The sequence below is a fragment of the Sodiomyces alkalinus genome (genome assembly GCF_003711515.1).
Source record: "Sodiomyces alkalinus F11 unplaced genomic scaffold SODALscaffold_9, whole genome shotgun sequence".
Classification (NCBI taxonomy): Eukaryota; Fungi; Ascomycota; class Sordariomycetes; order Glomerellales; family Plectosphaerellaceae; genus Sodiomyces; species Sodiomyces alkalinus.
The window spans coordinates 1,870,654-1,886,166 of record NW_021167087.1 but is presented as its reverse complement, the minus strand read 5'-3'; the positions used below and the strand labels follow the sequence as shown (position 1 = coordinate 1,886,166).

Sequence of the window (15,513 nt, the reverse complement as noted above, 5' to 3'; positions counted from 1 at the left end):
CGTCTTCGCCATGGTCACGGTCAGCGCTTGTATGTATATAGACATGTATGGAGAACACCCCCCGGCTCTTCCCCCTTATTTTGGAAGGTGACTGTGAACATGTATGCGCCAACCGATCTTTGCGGGATCTCCCCCTGATTCTGGGTCAGTACACGTGTAGAAACAAACGTACGGGACGTAGTAGGTATTAATGCGGAGAAGGAAACGGGATAGATACCTAGTCTTTTTTCATGTGATTTCTTGGACGATAATAAGTCTATGAAACCCCATCCCCCCTTTCCACGCTTTCCCCCCACCATCACACCGCCTTAACAACCGTTTATCGTCTTCTCGTCGCATGAATTCTGCAGTCGTTGCTGTCTCGGAAAATTAGTATCCTTCTTCGTCTCTGCCTCAAAAACATCAGAAGTAAAAAGGCTTTCGCTATTATCGTCACTTACCTGTCCACCATTTTGTAGCGTCGTACCTCGCCAATGGAATAAACGAATGTATTATACTCGGGTCCCAAGCTAACTAAGTGCACCCCTTTGACAGAAAACACAACGCGTCGAAGGGGTAGGGGTGTTCGCGAAGGCCAATCGACTAATTACAAGCTGGCCGCAAAACGACGGACATGATGAAAGCCCTTGATTATCCCAAAATAAGGCAATCACTGAGAAATGTGCATGTAAGTGTAGGTTTAGGTGTAACGACTAGATTCCCCCGATATAATGGTCGTTTGAAGATATCCAACCCCCTAAGCCGGAGTTTTAAAGCGCTCTAGATAGTAGTGTATATGCAAAATATATATAACAGAGAAATGGAGCCGGTACAGGTATCACGTCGTGACGCATAAAAGCACTCACATCATCCTCCCACCCTGATGGAATAGAGAAATGTAAAAATAAAAACGAAAAAATCGCCCATCCACTATCGTCGCTGCTCCTTCACCTTTTTTTCCAATCCTAAATCTACAGCTTCCCCTTGGCGTTGGCGAAGATGCCCTTGTAGTCCTTGGGCGCGAGGAAGACGTTGTACTCGAGCTGCAGCTCGGCCTTGGGGTCGTTCTCCAGGGGTTTGAAGTCGCAGAGCAGATCGTTCTTGACGGCGAAGACGGTGTCAGTCTCCAGCCAGGGGTCATCCTTGGGATACAGCTGCGTGGTGCAGCCCTTGTACTCGGGGTGGGTGACCTGTCATTGGGGAAAAGAAAATTTGGTCAGCATTAGTGTTCTCTCTCTTGATCTGGCTCCGATTCCTCTCCTTCCGTCCAAAAGATTTAAAAAAGAAAAAAAAAAGGGATGGGGAAATAAGGGAAAACTCACCATAATGTGGATGTGGGCAGGGCGCATGGGGTGGCGGTCCATGAGGTTGAGAAGCTTCCAGCTGGGACCGTCCCTCGGCAGGCTGTAGGCGGTAGGGTGGTAGCAGTAGAAGTAGTAGCGGCCCTGCTCGTCGGCGCGGAACTTGCCACGGAGGTTGTTGGGCGTCTGGTTGTCCGGGTCCTGGAAGTCGTATTTGCCGTTGGCGGAGGCCTGCCAGATGTCGAAGACGGCGTTGGGGATACCCTTGCCGGTGGTCAGGTCGGTGATGGTGCCGAACATCTTGCAGACGCGGCCGCCCTCGCAGGGGTTCTGGATGATGGTGTCGCCGAGCTCGCGGAAGGGGGCGTTGGGGGACCAGAAGGGTCCGAGAATGGAGGAGGACGTGGGGTCGAGGTCGCCATCGGCCACGATCTTGTTGGCGATCTCGTCAACGAGCCTGAGAAGAGAGAAGAGGAAATGTTAGCGATTAATCCAATAGGCCAGACTAACAACAACGTCACAAAAAAAAAAAAAAAAAAAAAAAAAAAAAGGACCGCGACGTACGACTCGAGACCGAGAATATCAGAGACACGGTGGGCCTCATTCCGCTGCGGGGTGGAGATCTGGCCGATCGAGTTGACGAAATGGACGGCGGCCATCCACTCGTCGACGGAAAGCTCGACTTCCCTAGCAAAGTCGTGCAGGTGCTTGAAGAGGGCGGTGAAAAGCTGTCGGTTCCTGGGCGTCACGTTGGGACCCATGGTGTCGATGACGTGCTGGGTAAAGGTCGGGTCGAAACGCTCCGCCTTCTGGGGCTGGCTGGCGCCGTTCTGGCCGTTGGTGGAGGGAGCCATGGTGTCTGAACGGTTGTGAGGAAGGACGAGAAGGAAATCCCCGGAACAGGACGTTCTGAAACCCTATTTCTAGGTCAGGTCAAAATCCCGAAATTCGAGGTGCTTTTTTGCTGAAGTTCGAAGCTCGCTCTTGAAAAAAGGACCAAAGGCGGATAAGGAGAGAGAGAAAGAAAATGAGGGTGGTAGGATTGGAAAGTCAGGGACGGAGATGAAGATCCTTAAGTACAGGAGGGAAAAACAAAGAACACATGCCGCCCCCCCATTCCCCCATATTCCCAGGCCCCGGGAGGCGAGAATATGGCCTGCTTCTCTGGTTTCTGCTGTTAGGTTAGTGTCAAATTCAACCACCCCAGCTCCATGACCGACTCCATGACTGATCTGTACTAGGGGGATCGACCGACTTGGGAGCCGATGCCGAAGGGCAAGGCCGCTTTGTGGCGTGTACGAAATACGGAGTACGTACGGAGTCGTAGCGTCTCATGGAGAGAGTGGGAGGAAATACCCCGCATAAAGCCAGGGACCCACCTTTTTACGGCATGTCGGAACTCCGACACGGCTCTGGTGGACGGCTCCTGTTGACCACTCACCATCACTGACACGGACGAGATGGAAAGAGATTCATGTACAACGTAGCGTGGCGAGCTGTTTGAGTAAAAGTACCTACTCCGTAATACTCCACTGTGTAGATGTCTGCAAGGCCAAACCTGTCAACTGGCCTTGAAGATCATACCCCGTAGATGTCGTCGCTTTGATATTGCACACGTGGAACTTTGTAACATGTCCCGCATTTTCCCCAAGCAAGGTACATTGCATTTGTATGACAAGGGAGAAGAATCTCTCAAAACTGTGGTGGAACCACACCGAAGGGATGAATATTCTTCCCCGATTTTTTTTTCTTATTTTTTTTAAAAAAAAAATCGAACTTGCGTGGGGGATAGGGATGCCCCCATTACTGAATCCCAGTCTGGCTCTGAAAGTTTTGTCGGTGCATATCGGTCAATATTGTGTGATATCGTCTCATGATTATGTTGTTATTTTGATTAGATATCGAGAAAAAAGATGCCGGTAGTGTAGCCGAAGGAAATAAGAAAAAAAGAAAAGAAATAGAGCGGAAGGACGAAGACAATGACACGAATATACATTTGCCGCCGTAATTCCCGAGAGCTAAATGAGCCCCTCCTACCTTTTCAGAGCTCCTCGTCTTAGAACAACCCCACTTGGCGGGGTAGTGCAGCTTGTCGCAGTGGTGTTCTGGAATCTTTCGGGGGAGAATCCAGCGAGCTCACATCATTCTCCCATCCCAGCTACCAATCATATGCCCCTATAGATAATCGCAGATAGGTACCTTAGGTAATCGCAAGAACCCCCTGTACATGGGTACATGGTACCTACTCAACACAACACAACCCCACGCTCCCGACTCCAATGCCGTCTTTTCGTTTTCCACCCCTCCCCCCATGGGACATCGGACCTATCCACTCTTGAGATCTGGACTTGGAATCAATTGGGCCCTCCGCATGTTGACAGACACTGGAATGAGCCCCGATGCCTTGCCGGTGTGCGCCGCACCCGCTAATTGCTACCGATAGGGTCTTGTAAGGTAGCAAGCTTAGCTACTTAGCTACTCCGGACTTGGAACACCTCCTGTTCACACACTCGTCTCATACTCCCTCGTGCCATTATCCCTCCTCTCTTCCCTCTTCCCTCTTCCCTCTCCCCTCTTCCCTCTCCCCTCTCCCCTCTCCGAGAGGTTCCCTCGTGATAGAACTGAACAGTTGGACAATTTCGGGCCTGGCCACGCATGCCCTTACTTCGCCCGACTTTACGAAACATCCTAACCTCCGGCTGTCCTAGTCGCTTACTCGGCTCGTCCTGGCCGGCGTCATCATCATCACATCGTCCATCGCCGATATTACGACCCCTTCACACCTCGTCGAGTGTCAAGATGCCCGTACACCACCTTATGGTTGGCACCTGGACACCTCCAGGGGCTATCTTCACCGTTGCCTTCGACGATGAGAAGCTTACTCTGACCCTCGTCAAGCGTACTGAGATAGCTCACGACGAAGCCATATCCTGGATGAGCTTTGACGTATGCCCTTGGCCCCCCTTGCCTTTCTTATTACTGTCTTCCGACCCTCGCCCTCTTCCCCAGCTAGTGCAGTCTTAAGCAGTCAGTCGGTCGAAGTTGTTAACATGGAACACAACAAACAGCATGCCAAGAAGAACATCTACGGCGCCGCCATGAAGAAATGGTCAAGCTACGCTGTCAGGAGCCCGACTGAGATTGTCCACGAAGCCTCTCATCCTATGACCCATGATCGTACGTCTCCGCCCATTTCTCACGGCCTCCAGCGCCTACCGCCTACCTTGCTTGGAAGGACATACCCGAGACGCCTTGGATGAATTGCGCTAGACCTAATCGTGAAATCCCTTTTGTAGCCCGGGCGTCCTCCTCCGAGACGAACACGCGCGCCATCTTCCTCCTCGCCGCCCGCCAACCCCCTTACGCCGTCTACGCGAACCCCTTCTATAACCATGCAGGCGCCGGCACCGTCTTCCCCGTGACCGAGACTGGCGCCCTCGCCCCCGAGCCCGTCCAACACTTTTCCCTCGACCCCCACTCTGGTATCCACGGTTCCGTCTTCGACCCGACCGAGACGTACCTGTACTCCGCCGACCTCCGCGCCAACAAGCTCTGGACGCACCGCAAGGACCCCACCACCGGCGCCCTCGAGCTCGTAGGCTCCGTCGACGCCCCCGACCCCCGCGACCACCCCCGCTGGGTCGCCATGCACCCGTCCGGCAACTACCTCTACGCCCTGATGGAGGCCGGCAACCGCCTGTGCCTCTACCTCGTCGACCCCATCTCCAAGCTGCCCGTCTACACCCACCGCTCCTACCCGCTCATCCCCCCCGGCATCCCCGACCGCTGGACCATGTACCGCGCCGACGTCTGCGAGCTGTCCCACTCGGGCCGCTACCTCTTCGCCACCAGCCGCGCCAACAGTTTCGACCTGACGGGCTACATCGCCGCCTTCCGCCTGGCTGACAACGGCGACATTGAGAAGCAGATCTGCCTGAACCCTACCCCGACTAGTGGCGGCCACAGCAACGCCGTAGCCCCTTGCGATTGGAGCGACGAGTGGGTCGCCATCACGGACGACCAGGAGGGTTGGATCGAGGTTTACCGCTGGCAAGATGAATTCCTCGCCCGCGTGGCACGTCTGAGGATCCCCGAACCCGGATTTGGTATGAATGCCATCTGGTACGATTAGGCGGGAGCGAGAAAAAAAAAGGAAGAGAAGAGAAGAAAAAGACGAAACGAAAAAGTAAAGGAACGGCAAAAAATAAAAAAAATAAAGAAAAAAAGAAAAGGAAAGGGCCGACAAGACTTGGATATATTCACCAAGGCGCCGTCCGTGGCACGACTCATCTTGTATCCATCCCCACCCGCCAAGAAACCGCATATGACAGGCAGTTGGAAAGTGGGAAAAAAAAAAAAACAAGGATAAAAGAGGAATCCAAGATGGCACATGGATAGATGAGGCTAAAACATGAACTGCTTTGGAATTAAAAGATACCATAGTACAGGCGGTGCGTAACACGCACGCATACATTCGCAATCCTGTCTTATCACAGTGTTCCCCTTTTCTTTCCGTCGATGATGCTCCGCCCTCCAGCAGAACATGGTGCTGGCTCCCTTGCGACCAGCCAAGCTAGGACTTGCCCTTCTTCTTCTTCTTCTTCTTCTTGTTCTTCTTTTCGCTGTTGCCGCTTGTCTGATTCCCATTCCCGTCATCATTCGATGCGGATGGAACCGACGAAGACGGGCCACCCGACGACGTCAACTCGCTCGCATTCTCGTCTTCTTCCGATGCTTCCTCTACTGCGACCTGCAGCTCCTCCCGCGCGTGCTTGTTGCCGGGCCCCCCCCACCCGCCAAGGGCGTTTGACAGGTATTCCACCTCGGCGCTGGACGCCTGGATGATGATCTTGTGCACCCCCGAGCTCGTTTCCACCACGTTCTCGCTGATGCTTCCGCTGCGGGCGATGTGTTGCTTGGGCGTCAGGTTCCCTTCGCTGACGCCGCTGTTGGTGCTGGTCCCGCTACTACCGGGTTTCCTCCGCTCTCTGCCAGTGGCGCCAGAGGTAGAACCGGGGCTCTTGCCGTTGGCGGTCTTGGTACTGCCCCCCTCGGGCCAAATTGTGGGCATTTGCAGTTCGAGAGTGCTCGTGGGGGATGCTAGATCATCCGTATGTTGAACCGCGAGTCTCGTTTGCGCCTCACTCATACCGGCGCCGCCGTAGCTCCTACGCACGGCTTGCGCGCCGCCCTTTCCAGAGACAGTCGGCTGGATGAGCGGCGTGCTTTCGTCTTCTCTCTGGATGGCTTCCAGGTTGGGGTCAAGTCGTTCGCTCGCCAGGGACGCCGGGCGAAGACCCGATGGGCTCATCGTATGACTCGGCGTCAATCCCACTATAGATTTGATCTTGACCGTAGTCGACCTGGTATCCAGGGGGTGCGTGTTGCGGTTTGAGGGTCCCAGATGCTTTAACTGGTTCTTGAGTTCTTCGAGATTGGCTTTGACAGGGACCATTGATTCTTGCAGACGTCCATCCGGTCCGGCCGAGCTTCTCCGCATAAGAAAAGTCGCCGTGTGCTGACCAGGGCTGCTCGACAGAATCAACGTTCCATCTGGCAGAGCGCCGGAGGCCTCGGAACTTGCCTGAGGCTCGGCAACCTCGTCCACATCGATGAGCTTACCGTTTTCGCTTACATGGCTAGCTGAACTCTCGGCGTCTTTCTTGTGAGGCCGAGCTTTGGGCGCGGGCGTTAATCTGCGAATCGCCTTGTGCACATCGATATACACGTCCGATTCATCAATAATTTCCCTTGGAAATAATTAGTTTTTGTGTTCTGCGATGGGCGGCAAAGAAAAAAAAGAAGAAAAAAAAGGAGGGGGGCGGGGGGGGCAGTGGGACACTTACTCCCCAATTAGCTCCTCAATCACATCCTCCAGCGTGACAACTCCGAGCACCCCGCGATCCTCTCCAGGATACTCAGAGACGAGGACCATGTGCGACTTGCCTTCCTGAAAGAAGTTGACAATATCCAGGCAGCTTGTCTCTGGGCGAGTTTCCGGAAGAGTAGCTAGAGGAAAATCCTTTACCTGGCAGGAATCCTCAGGGTCGTAGGTGATGAGTATCTTGACCAGGAGCATGCCGACAAAGTCTCTGGGTTTGCCAGGGGCGTGGATGGGAATCCTGGAATATCCAGCGGAGAGTATCTTGTCCATGGTCTTCTCATCGAGTACTGTATCTTCGGCCATGACAAAAACGTCCTCCATGGGCGTCATGACGCTAGAAACAGGCTTGTCCTTCAAGTCGAGCACGGCACTGATGATGGTGACCTCGTCTTGGTTGAGCCGTTCACCCACATCTCCTAGCGATTTGTGCAGGGTAACAAGCGTCTTCAGACCGCTCTTCTTGTAGACGGTACCGTGGTCCTCACCGAGAGCCCAGTCGAGGAGCTTGGCGATAGGCCAGGCGATAGGGGCCAACAGCCACATCATGACGAGGACTGGTTTGGCCATGATACCTCCGATCTGCAGACCATAGCGGACGCAGATCGACTGGGGGACAACTTCACCAAAGATGACTGCGGGCTACGATTAGAACAACAACGAAGGAAAGGAGACGAGAGAGCGGGTGGAAGGCATAAAAGAGCAGAGACATACCGATTAAGACGGTACTGCCTACAATGGCAGCAACACCACCTCCCAGGCATCGGTCCAGCACAACAGGCAGAGATTCGTTGACAACAACATTGGCCAGGAGCAAAGTGACAAGAACCCAATGTTTCCCCCGGTTGAGCAAGTTGTGTACACGTCTCGCATTGTTACACTGCGGTTCGCTCGGATCGCCGGACAGAACTTGGAGATAGATGTTGTCTTGGCCCATTAGGCTTCACGTTATGTTAGCAGCTTGAATTGATGATGAGTGGAAAGCCAAAGGTTCGGAGAGTGGAGCAACATACGCGATGGTCAAGCCGGCGAAGGCCCCGCCGGAGATGACAAGGACCATTGCCAATACGAACAAGACCCAGCGAGCGGCACCGGTTTCCTCGGGCCCCTCGTCGTAATGACTGTTTGCGCCCAACGGGGCGGCGACGACGGAGGAGAGCCCCAGGGTCAGGGCACGGCCTAGGCCTAGAACGCTGGACCGCACGATGCCAAAGGCACCTGCCGAGTTTCCGGGCCGCGGCGCGTATCTTGCAACCATGTTTGTATTGTGCTCGGTTCGATGGGCAACGAAGTGACGGGGATAGTGTGGTCGTGGCGAGACTGGTTTGCCGATGTCGTGAAGTCGATGGCGGTGCGAGACTCAGCAAGGCATGATAACTAGCAGTATGTTCGTCGAGAGCCGATGGAAGATAAGAATCGAAGTTATCTATATGGGTACGGGTTGACCGGATGACCAAAATATGATCCGGCGCGGCTCGACTTGGAAGTTTGACGGTCGTCGTCGTTCGTCGCGTAATGGACGAGCACACCGGCCGCAAAGTGAGAAGATATGTGCCGAGAATTCGAGAGGAGACGAGTGTAAAACACTCCACTAGTAAATACGGACGGCTAAACGGCCTCTTCTCGAGATGGATTGTTGTGCCATTGAGTCGGATCCGGTGGAAAACGTGTTCGTCGACAATAAAAAGCAGTTCTTTTTGGGGGAGGGGCGAAGAAGCTTGGAGGGCGTAATGGGCGTAATTGGGGGGGAGGTAACCTAATACAACGTACCTTACGTACCTGTAAGTTACGGATGGACGACGCATGGACGCTGCGAGTCCCGGAGTGATGAGTCTGGGCCTTACCTTATGCTGCTTGCTCCACGGTCATTTGCTCGGTAGCGGTACCGAGATCCTTGCTCAGTACTTAATCTTCCCGGATGACGCCACATTACCTTAGACACAGCTTCAGTTCTACGCGAATCTTAGGGTACAATGGGGTCCACATTTTGACTCCTTGTGACCGGTTGCGGTGTGCTGATTGGAAGAACGTGATAGCGCTACTTGGCAGCTTCTCCGTACATGTACCTATCGGACGTACCTTACCTTATGTAGCTCCCTTTCCTGTACGAAGTACCACGGATACATGCAGACGTAGCTCCTAATTTTCAAGTTGCAACCAAAACATCACCTGTCCATCACCACACTGACTCGGACTGCACGAAGAATCGTCATCTCGTCATATCGTCATCTCTAATTTTACCTGTTCAAAACCCATCACTTGAGGTATACACACAAACAACCCGAGAGACGACGATATAGTCCATAAATGTTCCGTAGGTGAATTTATCCATCTCAACCATGTCGTTCTTACCCTCTTTCACAAAGGTCTTCGTCTAGAGTTTACTTACGCCCACAATGCTCCAGAGATTCATAAGTAGCTACACAGCATCCAGAGTCACTTGTCACGAAACCAATGGAGGAACAGTACTAGCAATATGCATTGCCATTGTTTCATCAGGCGAGGGACTAAAAAAGAAAGAAAAAAGAAAGAAAAAACCGCCGCCCGTTACCTTGAAGCAAGGGGAGAGATATGAAAACATAAGATCAACCTAGCAGGATTATATAAGGAATCGTGTTAATTGTAGGAATCTGTTTATAGGCTTATCCAAAGTAGGACTTATCTATAGTACTTATATATAGTTATTTTGCCTAGTAAAATACTATCCCTTTATTACACCTAAACTACTAGAAGATTCTACTATAATTTTATTACTATAAAGAGTTATCGTTAAGGCTTAGGGTTAAGCTGTTATTTAAAAAGGGCAGGGTTAATAGGCGGGTTACGTAACCCGTATAGGGGTAGCCACTAGGGCTTATAGTATCTCCACTATAGCTGGTATCTAGGGAGCTCTCTTCTATTAATCAACAACCTTATTACCGAACAAGAGCGTCGTTTTACACCCTAGCTTCTATATACTAGACAGAATACGGATTATAGTCAGGCCCAAACACTCTCCCTGATCATAATCTGACCAAGCTGACATCGAGAATACCCTCGGCCTTTTTCAGGTCCTCGATCACCTCTTCGCTCATCGTATCGTCGACGCCGAGGATCATTAACGCCTCCCTGTCCTCCTTCCCATTCGACGAGCCCTCCGAAGCTTCGGGGTTGTCGCTCTCTGCTCCGGCACCCGTGGCCAGTTGACTCAGAGCCCTCTTCGCCCTCTCCTCCCTCGCCTCGGCATCGAGGCTTGCGACCTGCATGAACCGGATGTTGATCCCATGGCGGCCTAGCACCATGCCCACGCCGCCAATTTTTCCGGGCTCGTCATAGTTGTGCAGCACTAGCAGCGTGCCTTCAGGTCTGAATGTGGCACTGAATTGGCCCAACTTGGAGATATACACGCTCCGTCCCGAGACGTAGCCTGCGATACAACGCTCCGATCCCGGGCTATCCCCGTCATACGACCGCAGCGTCACCAGGCTCGAGTATATCACATTATTGGTCTCGCCGCTGTGTGTCTCGCTGATCAGGATTCCTTTCTCCTTGGCGATCAGTCCTGCGTTGACGATGTTCACATCTCGGCCTCCCGAGTCGCTGATCGACGACACGAGGCCCTTCACCAGGGCCGCCAGCAAGGGCCGGGTGTTGGACAGACCCGACAGCTCGCCCTGGTAGACCAGCTCGAATTTCCGGCCCCCCACCATGCCGCCCTGGCTGCGCACGAAATGTTGCGTATAGATCCCGCCCATCTTTTCCACCAGCTGGACGAAAGGCTGGAGCTTGCGGTACTCCTCCGGCAGAATCAGGGGCGCGTTGACGGCCGCCGACGGAAGCCCCCCTCGCAGGATCTCGGCTACCTGCCTACACACGTCCATCGAGACGTTCTCCTGGGCTTCGACCGTGGATGCGCCCAGATGCGGCGTCGCGACTACCTTCGGATGTCTTGCCAGCCGTGAGGCTGTCGAGTCGGCGGCCGGCGGTTCAGATGTGAAGACGTCGATACCGGCGCCCGCGATCCATCCTTCGTCGAGGCCCTTGATCAGTGCCGCTTCGTCATACACGCCTCCTCGTGCTACGTTGAGGACTCGGGCCGTCCTCTTCATCTTTTGCAGCTCGGCCTCCTTGATGAGCCCTAGGGTGGTCGCCATCAGCGGCGTGTGGGTGGTCAGAAAGTCGACCTCGGGCAACAGCGCGCTTAGATCGGAGACGAGTTCGACCTGCGCTTGTTCGGCAATGTCCTTGCTAGCATAGGGATCGACCGCCTTGACTTTCATCCCGAGTCCGATGGCCATTCGGGCGACCTTCATCCCCACCTTACCAAGGCCAATGATGCCTAGAGTCTTCTGTCCAACCTCGACGCCGACGAGTTTCCCGCGCTCCCATTTGTCGCCCTTCATGCCTGCGTCAGCCCGCCCCACGTTGCGGGCCGTGGCAAGCAGCAGGGCAATGGTATGCTCCGCCGCCGCCACTATGTTCCCTGCGGGCGAGTTGACGACGATGATGCCCTGGGCTGTGGCGGCGTCGACGTCGATGTTGTCTACGCCGACCCCGGCTCGTGCGACGACCCTCAGCTTCTTGCCGGCCGCCAACACGCTGGCAGTGACCTTGGTCTCGGATCGGACGATCAAGGCATGGTATCGGGGTATCTCGGCGATCAATTCGTCCGCCGTCAAACCAAGCCGGATGTCTACATCGTACTTGTCTTTGAAGAGGGCGAGGCCATCAGGGGAAACTTTTTCGGGCACTAGGATGCGCGGCCTATCGGAAGATACGAGCGAAGACCCCGACGACGTTACGGTTTCGATTGCCGATGGAGCCATGGTGTCGATGAGAAATAATGGTAACCACTCTGCTAGCTTCTTCGCGTGTCACGTCTGTTGTTTCAGGAAATTCTGCAGACAGGTGAGGTGATGGTGAAGGTTGTTTTCCCCTCGTTGAAACTGAGAGAAAGAGTTTGAGGACAAAGAAATAATCCCTGCGAAAGGAAGACCTGGACGAGTCCCCGCCCCGCCCGTTCTTATAGCTCTTTTCGGACGGGCAACTTCTTCGTTGACAGACGAGGGGAAGTCAAATGGTCCCTCGATACTGCCAAAACCAATTGGAAGCTACCTAGGTAGATGGTGCAGGCGCGCAAACCAGTGAAGGCGCAATTCATGACCCTTGGCCTGCTCTCCTGCCCCGCAATATATGTCTTCAAGCGAAGTCAGGGTCACGGGGGCGGAAGTACGTTACCGGGATAATATCTGTAAGGGTATACCGGTTCAGTCGCATTGCCGAGACTGTAAGACGACGCAGATAGAAGCACGCAAGGCCTAGCTACTAATAGTATTTACTCATCGACAGGACTCAGTGGCGGATGCAGACCGTGGGGTACAAAGTGTTCATACGCCACCGACCTATAAGGGGATGATGTTGGTCAAGACATAGAGGGAGTGCTTGGTGAGACGGCGTCAGGGTTGCAAGTAAACAAGTCGCGCCCCCTGTGATAGGCTTCCCCCACGAATGGCTAATGCAATGCGCTGCCACCCTGCTATTCCCCCCGCACTTTTACTGGGCCGGAACCGTGGGACATGCATGACGATGAGATGGTCAAGGCAGTGTTTACCTACCATAGGTATGGATCTCGAACGTTTTTGGTGGAAGCCCAGCAGACGACCAAAGGCAACGCAAGTAACAGTCGGCAAGTCGGGTGACGGGTACATGTGGATGAGGGACGACCGTAGGTACAGAGTACCTTACAGTCTCATGGACACGAGATGGCCATGATCCATAAGGTACTGGATCTGCCACTACGGAGTACGAATACTGTACTGAGTAATAAGGTACCTAGGATTTACGGAGCACTATCTTTCAAGGCACCCCGCTCTCCCACTCTCTCGCGTCACGCCACGCTACGGTAGCAAGCCAACAATCGCCCCTGTGCGCCACCTTATCCAACGTTGAACGCCCCCCCGGGGGGGGTGGGGGGGGTGTGGGTGGTTCACAGCACATTCACACTCCGTACTCCCTACGCCGCACACTCAGGTCTGCTCCTGGCATGGCAGGCCGTCTAAAAATTATCCTTTCCGCTAAACCTCTCATTCTGTACAATTTCAATCCAGTAGTTGTCGGGGTCCAAGATGAACGCCACGTTCTTCATCCGTCCATCCGTCAACCTCTTCTTCCAATTCACCTTTAGGTCTTCGAGCCGTTGGCAAGCCGCGTCAAGGTTGTCGACGGAGACGCCTTGTTCGCTGTCAGCTTCCCGTTCTTCGCTTCATTCCGTAGGGTGAGACTTCTCTGGCAAAGGGCCCTCTAAGGGAGGCATGGGCTTCAAACTCACAAATATGACCGAAGCCCTGGGGCTGGTCGTTTCCGTTGTGGTATTTGAAGTCCTCGTCCTTCTCGGTGCCATGGTTCCATGTGAGCTCCAGGAGACCTTCACGATCAGCCGTGTTCTGACCCTCGGCGCCACCGGTCGCGTCCTGCGCAGGGAGGCCCTTGGCTCCAGGGTAGCCGAGGAAATAGAGTGTGAAGCCGGCTGCCGCGTTCTCGTTCGTGCGGAACAGCGACATGCCCAAGACATCCCGGTAGAATTTGAGGGACTTTTCTGCGTCCTTGACTCGGAGCATGGTGTGGTTCTGCAGAGGGGGGGGATTCATACGTCAGCTCTCCGCACTGATGAAGTCTCCTTCTCTTGTCTCTACCCAAGGCCCGCCCACTTCTTCGTTCTTTGGGGTCCAGCAACATGGCAACAATAGGGCCCAAAAGAACCGCGAGAGACGAACCATTCTGTACGTCGAGACATCCGTCTCGGTGATGCCCTCTGTCTTGTTCACGTCATTCCAGGAGATGACTTCCACCCAGTACGAATCTGGGTCCTTGACAAAGGCGATATGGCGCATGCGGCCGTCCGTGAGCTTCTTCTGGAAAGTGTATCCGGCGGCCTCGATACGGGAGCAGGCGGCTTGAATGTTGTCGACGGAGATGCAGATGTGGCCGAAGCCGCGGTGGGGTTCCACGTTGCCGTTGTTGATCTTATAATCCGGGTCCGACTCGGTGCCGTAGTTGTGGGTCAGCTCGATGATGCCCTCGCGGTCGAATGTGGAGTTGCCGGCCGAGACGGCGCCGGGGGAGTCGTATGCGAGGAAGTACAGGTCGAACTTGGCCTCGGGCTGGCGGATGATCTTGATCACTTTCATGCCCAGGAGCTCGTAGAACTTGACTGTCCGAGAGTGTGTTGGTTAGGAATTGGACGCGTGAGGGGACAAAAGAGTCGAAGACGGTATTGCGCACCGGACTCCTTCGGGTCCTTCACACGGATCCTGGGAAGCTGAAAGTCAGAGAGTCGACCTGAGAAGTAACATCGGTTGGGGGTGATCGAGAGGGCAGGGGTGGCATACATCGAGTGATTGAGTTTGTACTTCTTGGTATCTGTTGTGGTCGCCATGGTCGTGTGATGTCGGTAGGATTGCGCTAGTGCGGTGTAGGTTCAGTATCACTGTGTTGTTATGATTCTCCTCTTGGGTTCTCCATTCTCTCGTGCCACAGACGTGAAGTCGGAAATTTCGGGGTAGACGGACCTGTACTGGCGTTTGGTTTTGTGATGAAGAGGGCTTGGATCTGTCGGATTCTCTGCAACGGACGGAATGAGTACATATATGACGGTCAATGCCCCGTGTCTTATCGGTGTTCGGCTTTCCTTCGGAGAGGAGGGCAAAAAAGTTCAAGTTCGTCGAGATTGGTGGAGTGGTGATTGGCGGGGTCGAGTGATTCTTGCATATATATCCTGCCCCGCAGTTCTCAACGCAAGGTGAATTACGAAGGCCTGAGGAGAGACAACCCAGCATTGAGGCTAGTGGGGCTAGGCGACCTCATCTGCCGTACTACCCATGATCCATCCTATGTGTGATTACGGAGTACAGAGCATAGGGTGGGTTTAAGCAGACCATCATGAACAACCCCATTCATATAGCTTGCATCCGTCGCACGGGGATCAGCCGAACATCGGTTGGACTTTTGAGGCGCCGGGACACTGTGGCGAATTGAGGCGGAACAAGAAAGAGAAATTAGTTGTGGTTAGGACCTGTCCAGTTATTTGTAGGACCAAGGAATATGTGGTAGGAGACTGGGAGGCAAGGCACGTTACGTTGGGTGACCGGCGATTAAACCATTGAAGCCAATTTCAGAGAGGGTACCTAAGGTATGTGACCCTGAACATGAGGCGCTTGAAATGATTAACAATTTCGATTCTCTACTTCCAGAGGACACCCCACGCGCAAGCAGCATGCATTTCTTCCACTTTTTTCAAGGCAATTTTTGATAGCAATCGAGTCAAAACGAAAAAAAGAAAAAGAAAAAAAGGAGGAGGGGGAGGGAAAGAGAGGA

General features: G+C 53.7%; 5 protein-coding genes across 5 annotated transcripts; 1 reads left to right on the top strand and 4 right to left on the bottom strand.

Moving 5' to 3' along the window:
• Positions 1 to 581: 581 nt before the first annotated feature.
• Positions 582 to 2,569, bottom strand: SODALDRAFT_352580 (chlorocatechol 1,2-dioxygenase). The gene is made up of 3 exons (XM_028613598.1): positions 1,845 to 2,569; positions 1,302 to 1,737; positions 582 to 1,169 (listed from the first exon to the last, which is right to left on the bottom strand). Exons 1-3 carry the CDS (start codon positions 2,132 to 2,134, stop codon positions 951 to 953), a joined length of 945 nt encoding a protein of 314 aa, XP_028464449.1. The 5' UTR covers positions 2,135 to 2,569; the 3' UTR covers positions 582 to 950.
• Positions 2,570 to 3,622: 1,053 nt separating this feature from the next.
• On the top strand, positions 3,623 to 5,762 carry SODALDRAFT_335746 (carboxy-cis,cis-muconate cyclase). The gene is made up of 3 exons (XM_028612538.1): positions 3,623 to 4,226; positions 4,349 to 4,457; positions 4,577 to 5,762. The coding sequence occupies exons 1-3, from the start codon at positions 4,080 to 4,082 to the stop codon at positions 5,410 to 5,412; spliced, it is 1,092 nt and encodes a 363-aa protein (XP_028464448.1). The 5' UTR covers positions 3,623 to 4,079; the 3' UTR covers positions 5,413 to 5,762.
• Positions 5,424 to 8,889, bottom strand: SODALDRAFT_352578 (DUF21-domain-containing protein). Its single transcript, XM_028613597.1, has 4 exons — positions 8,175 to 8,889; positions 7,876 to 8,102; positions 7,127 to 7,796; positions 5,424 to 7,030 (listed from the first exon to the last, which is right to left on the bottom strand). The coding sequence occupies exons 1-4, from the start codon at positions 8,417 to 8,419 to the stop codon at positions 5,854 to 5,856; spliced, it is 2,319 nt and encodes a 772-aa protein (XP_028464447.1). The 5' UTR covers positions 8,420 to 8,889; the 3' UTR covers positions 5,424 to 5,853.
• A 1,074-nt stretch (positions 8,890 to 9,963) lies between these two features.
• Positions 9,964 to 12,346, bottom strand: SODALDRAFT_335744 (phosphoglycerate dehydrogenase). The gene has a single exon (XM_028612537.1). The coding sequence runs from the start codon at positions 11,964 to 11,966 to the stop codon at positions 10,164 to 10,166; it is 1,803 nt and encodes a 600-aa protein (XP_028464446.1). The 5' UTR covers positions 11,967 to 12,346; the 3' UTR covers positions 9,964 to 10,163.
• Positions 12,347 to 13,191: 845 nt separating this feature from the next.
• Positions 13,192 to 14,867, bottom strand: SODALDRAFT_335743 (lactoylglutathione lyase). Its single transcript, XM_028612536.1, has 6 exons — positions 14,709 to 14,867; positions 14,529 to 14,601; positions 14,422 to 14,450; positions 13,914 to 14,350; positions 13,469 to 13,766; positions 13,192 to 13,371 (listed from the first exon to the last, which is right to left on the bottom strand). The coding sequence occupies exons 1-6, from the start codon at positions 14,782 to 14,784 to the stop codon at positions 13,196 to 13,198; spliced, it is 1,089 nt and encodes a 362-aa protein (XP_028464445.1). The 5' UTR covers positions 14,785 to 14,867; the 3' UTR covers positions 13,192 to 13,195.
• Between the last annotated feature and the right edge of the window lie 646 nt (positions 14,868 to 15,513).

What these genes read in the sequence shown, in the direction of transcription:
- SODALDRAFT_352580 (XM_028613598.1), bottom strand. Translation starts at nt 2,134, where the DNA reads ATGGCTCCCTCCACCAACGGCCAGAACGGCGCCAGCCAGCCCCAGAAG. An exon ending in GATATTCTCGGTCTCGAGTC is followed by an intron (nt 1,738 to 1,844) that starts GTACGTCGCGGT and finishes CTCTCTTCTCAG; the next exon opens with GCTCGTTGACGAGATCGCCA. An exon ending in CTGCCCACATCCACATTATG is followed by an intron (nt 1,170 to 1,301) that starts GTGAGTTTTCCC and finishes CCCCAATGACAG; the next exon opens with GTCACCCACCCCGAGTACAA.
- SODALDRAFT_335746 (XM_028612538.1), top strand. Translation starts at nt 4,080, where the DNA reads ATGCCCGTACACCACCTTATGGTTGGCACCTGGACACCTCCAGGGGCT. An exon ending in TATCCTGGATGAGCTTTGAC is followed by an intron (nt 4,227 to 4,348) that starts GTATGCCCTTGG and finishes CACAACAAACAG; the next exon opens with CATGCCAAGAAGAACATCTA. An exon ending in TCATCCTATGACCCATGATC is followed by an intron (nt 4,458 to 4,576) that starts GTACGTCTCCGC and finishes TCCCTTTTGTAG; the next exon opens with CCCGGGCGTCCTCCTCCGAG.
- SODALDRAFT_352578 (XM_028613597.1), bottom strand. Translation starts at nt 8,419, where the DNA reads ATGGTTGCAAGATACGCGCCGCGGCCCGGAAACTCGGCAGGTGCCTTT. An exon ending in AGGCAGTACCGTCTTAATCG is followed by an intron (nt 7,797 to 7,875) that starts GTATGTCTCTGC and finishes CGTAGCCCGCAG; the next exon opens with TCATCTTTGGTGAAGTTGTC. An exon ending in ATTGAGGAGCTAATTGGGGA is followed by an intron (nt 7,031 to 7,126) that starts GTAAGTGTCCCA and finishes ATTATTTCCAAG; the next exon opens with GGAAATTATTGATGAATCGG.
- SODALDRAFT_335744 (XM_028612537.1), bottom strand. Translation starts at nt 11,966, where the DNA reads ATGGCTCCATCGGCAATCGAAACCGTAACGTCGTCGGGGTCTTCGCTC.
- SODALDRAFT_335743 (XM_028612536.1), bottom strand. Translation starts at nt 14,784, where the DNA reads ATGTACTCATTCCGTCCGTTGCAGAGAATCCGACAGATCCAAGCCCTC. An exon ending in GAAGGACCCGAAGGAGTCCG is followed by an intron (nt 14,351 to 14,421) that starts GTGCGCAATACC and finishes ACTCTCGGACAG; the next exon opens with TCAAGTTCTACGAGCTCCTG. An exon ending in ATGTCTCGACGTACAGAATG is followed by an intron (nt 13,767 to 13,913) that starts GTTCGTCTCTCG and finishes CCCCCTCTGCAG; the next exon opens with AACCACACCATGCTCCGAGT.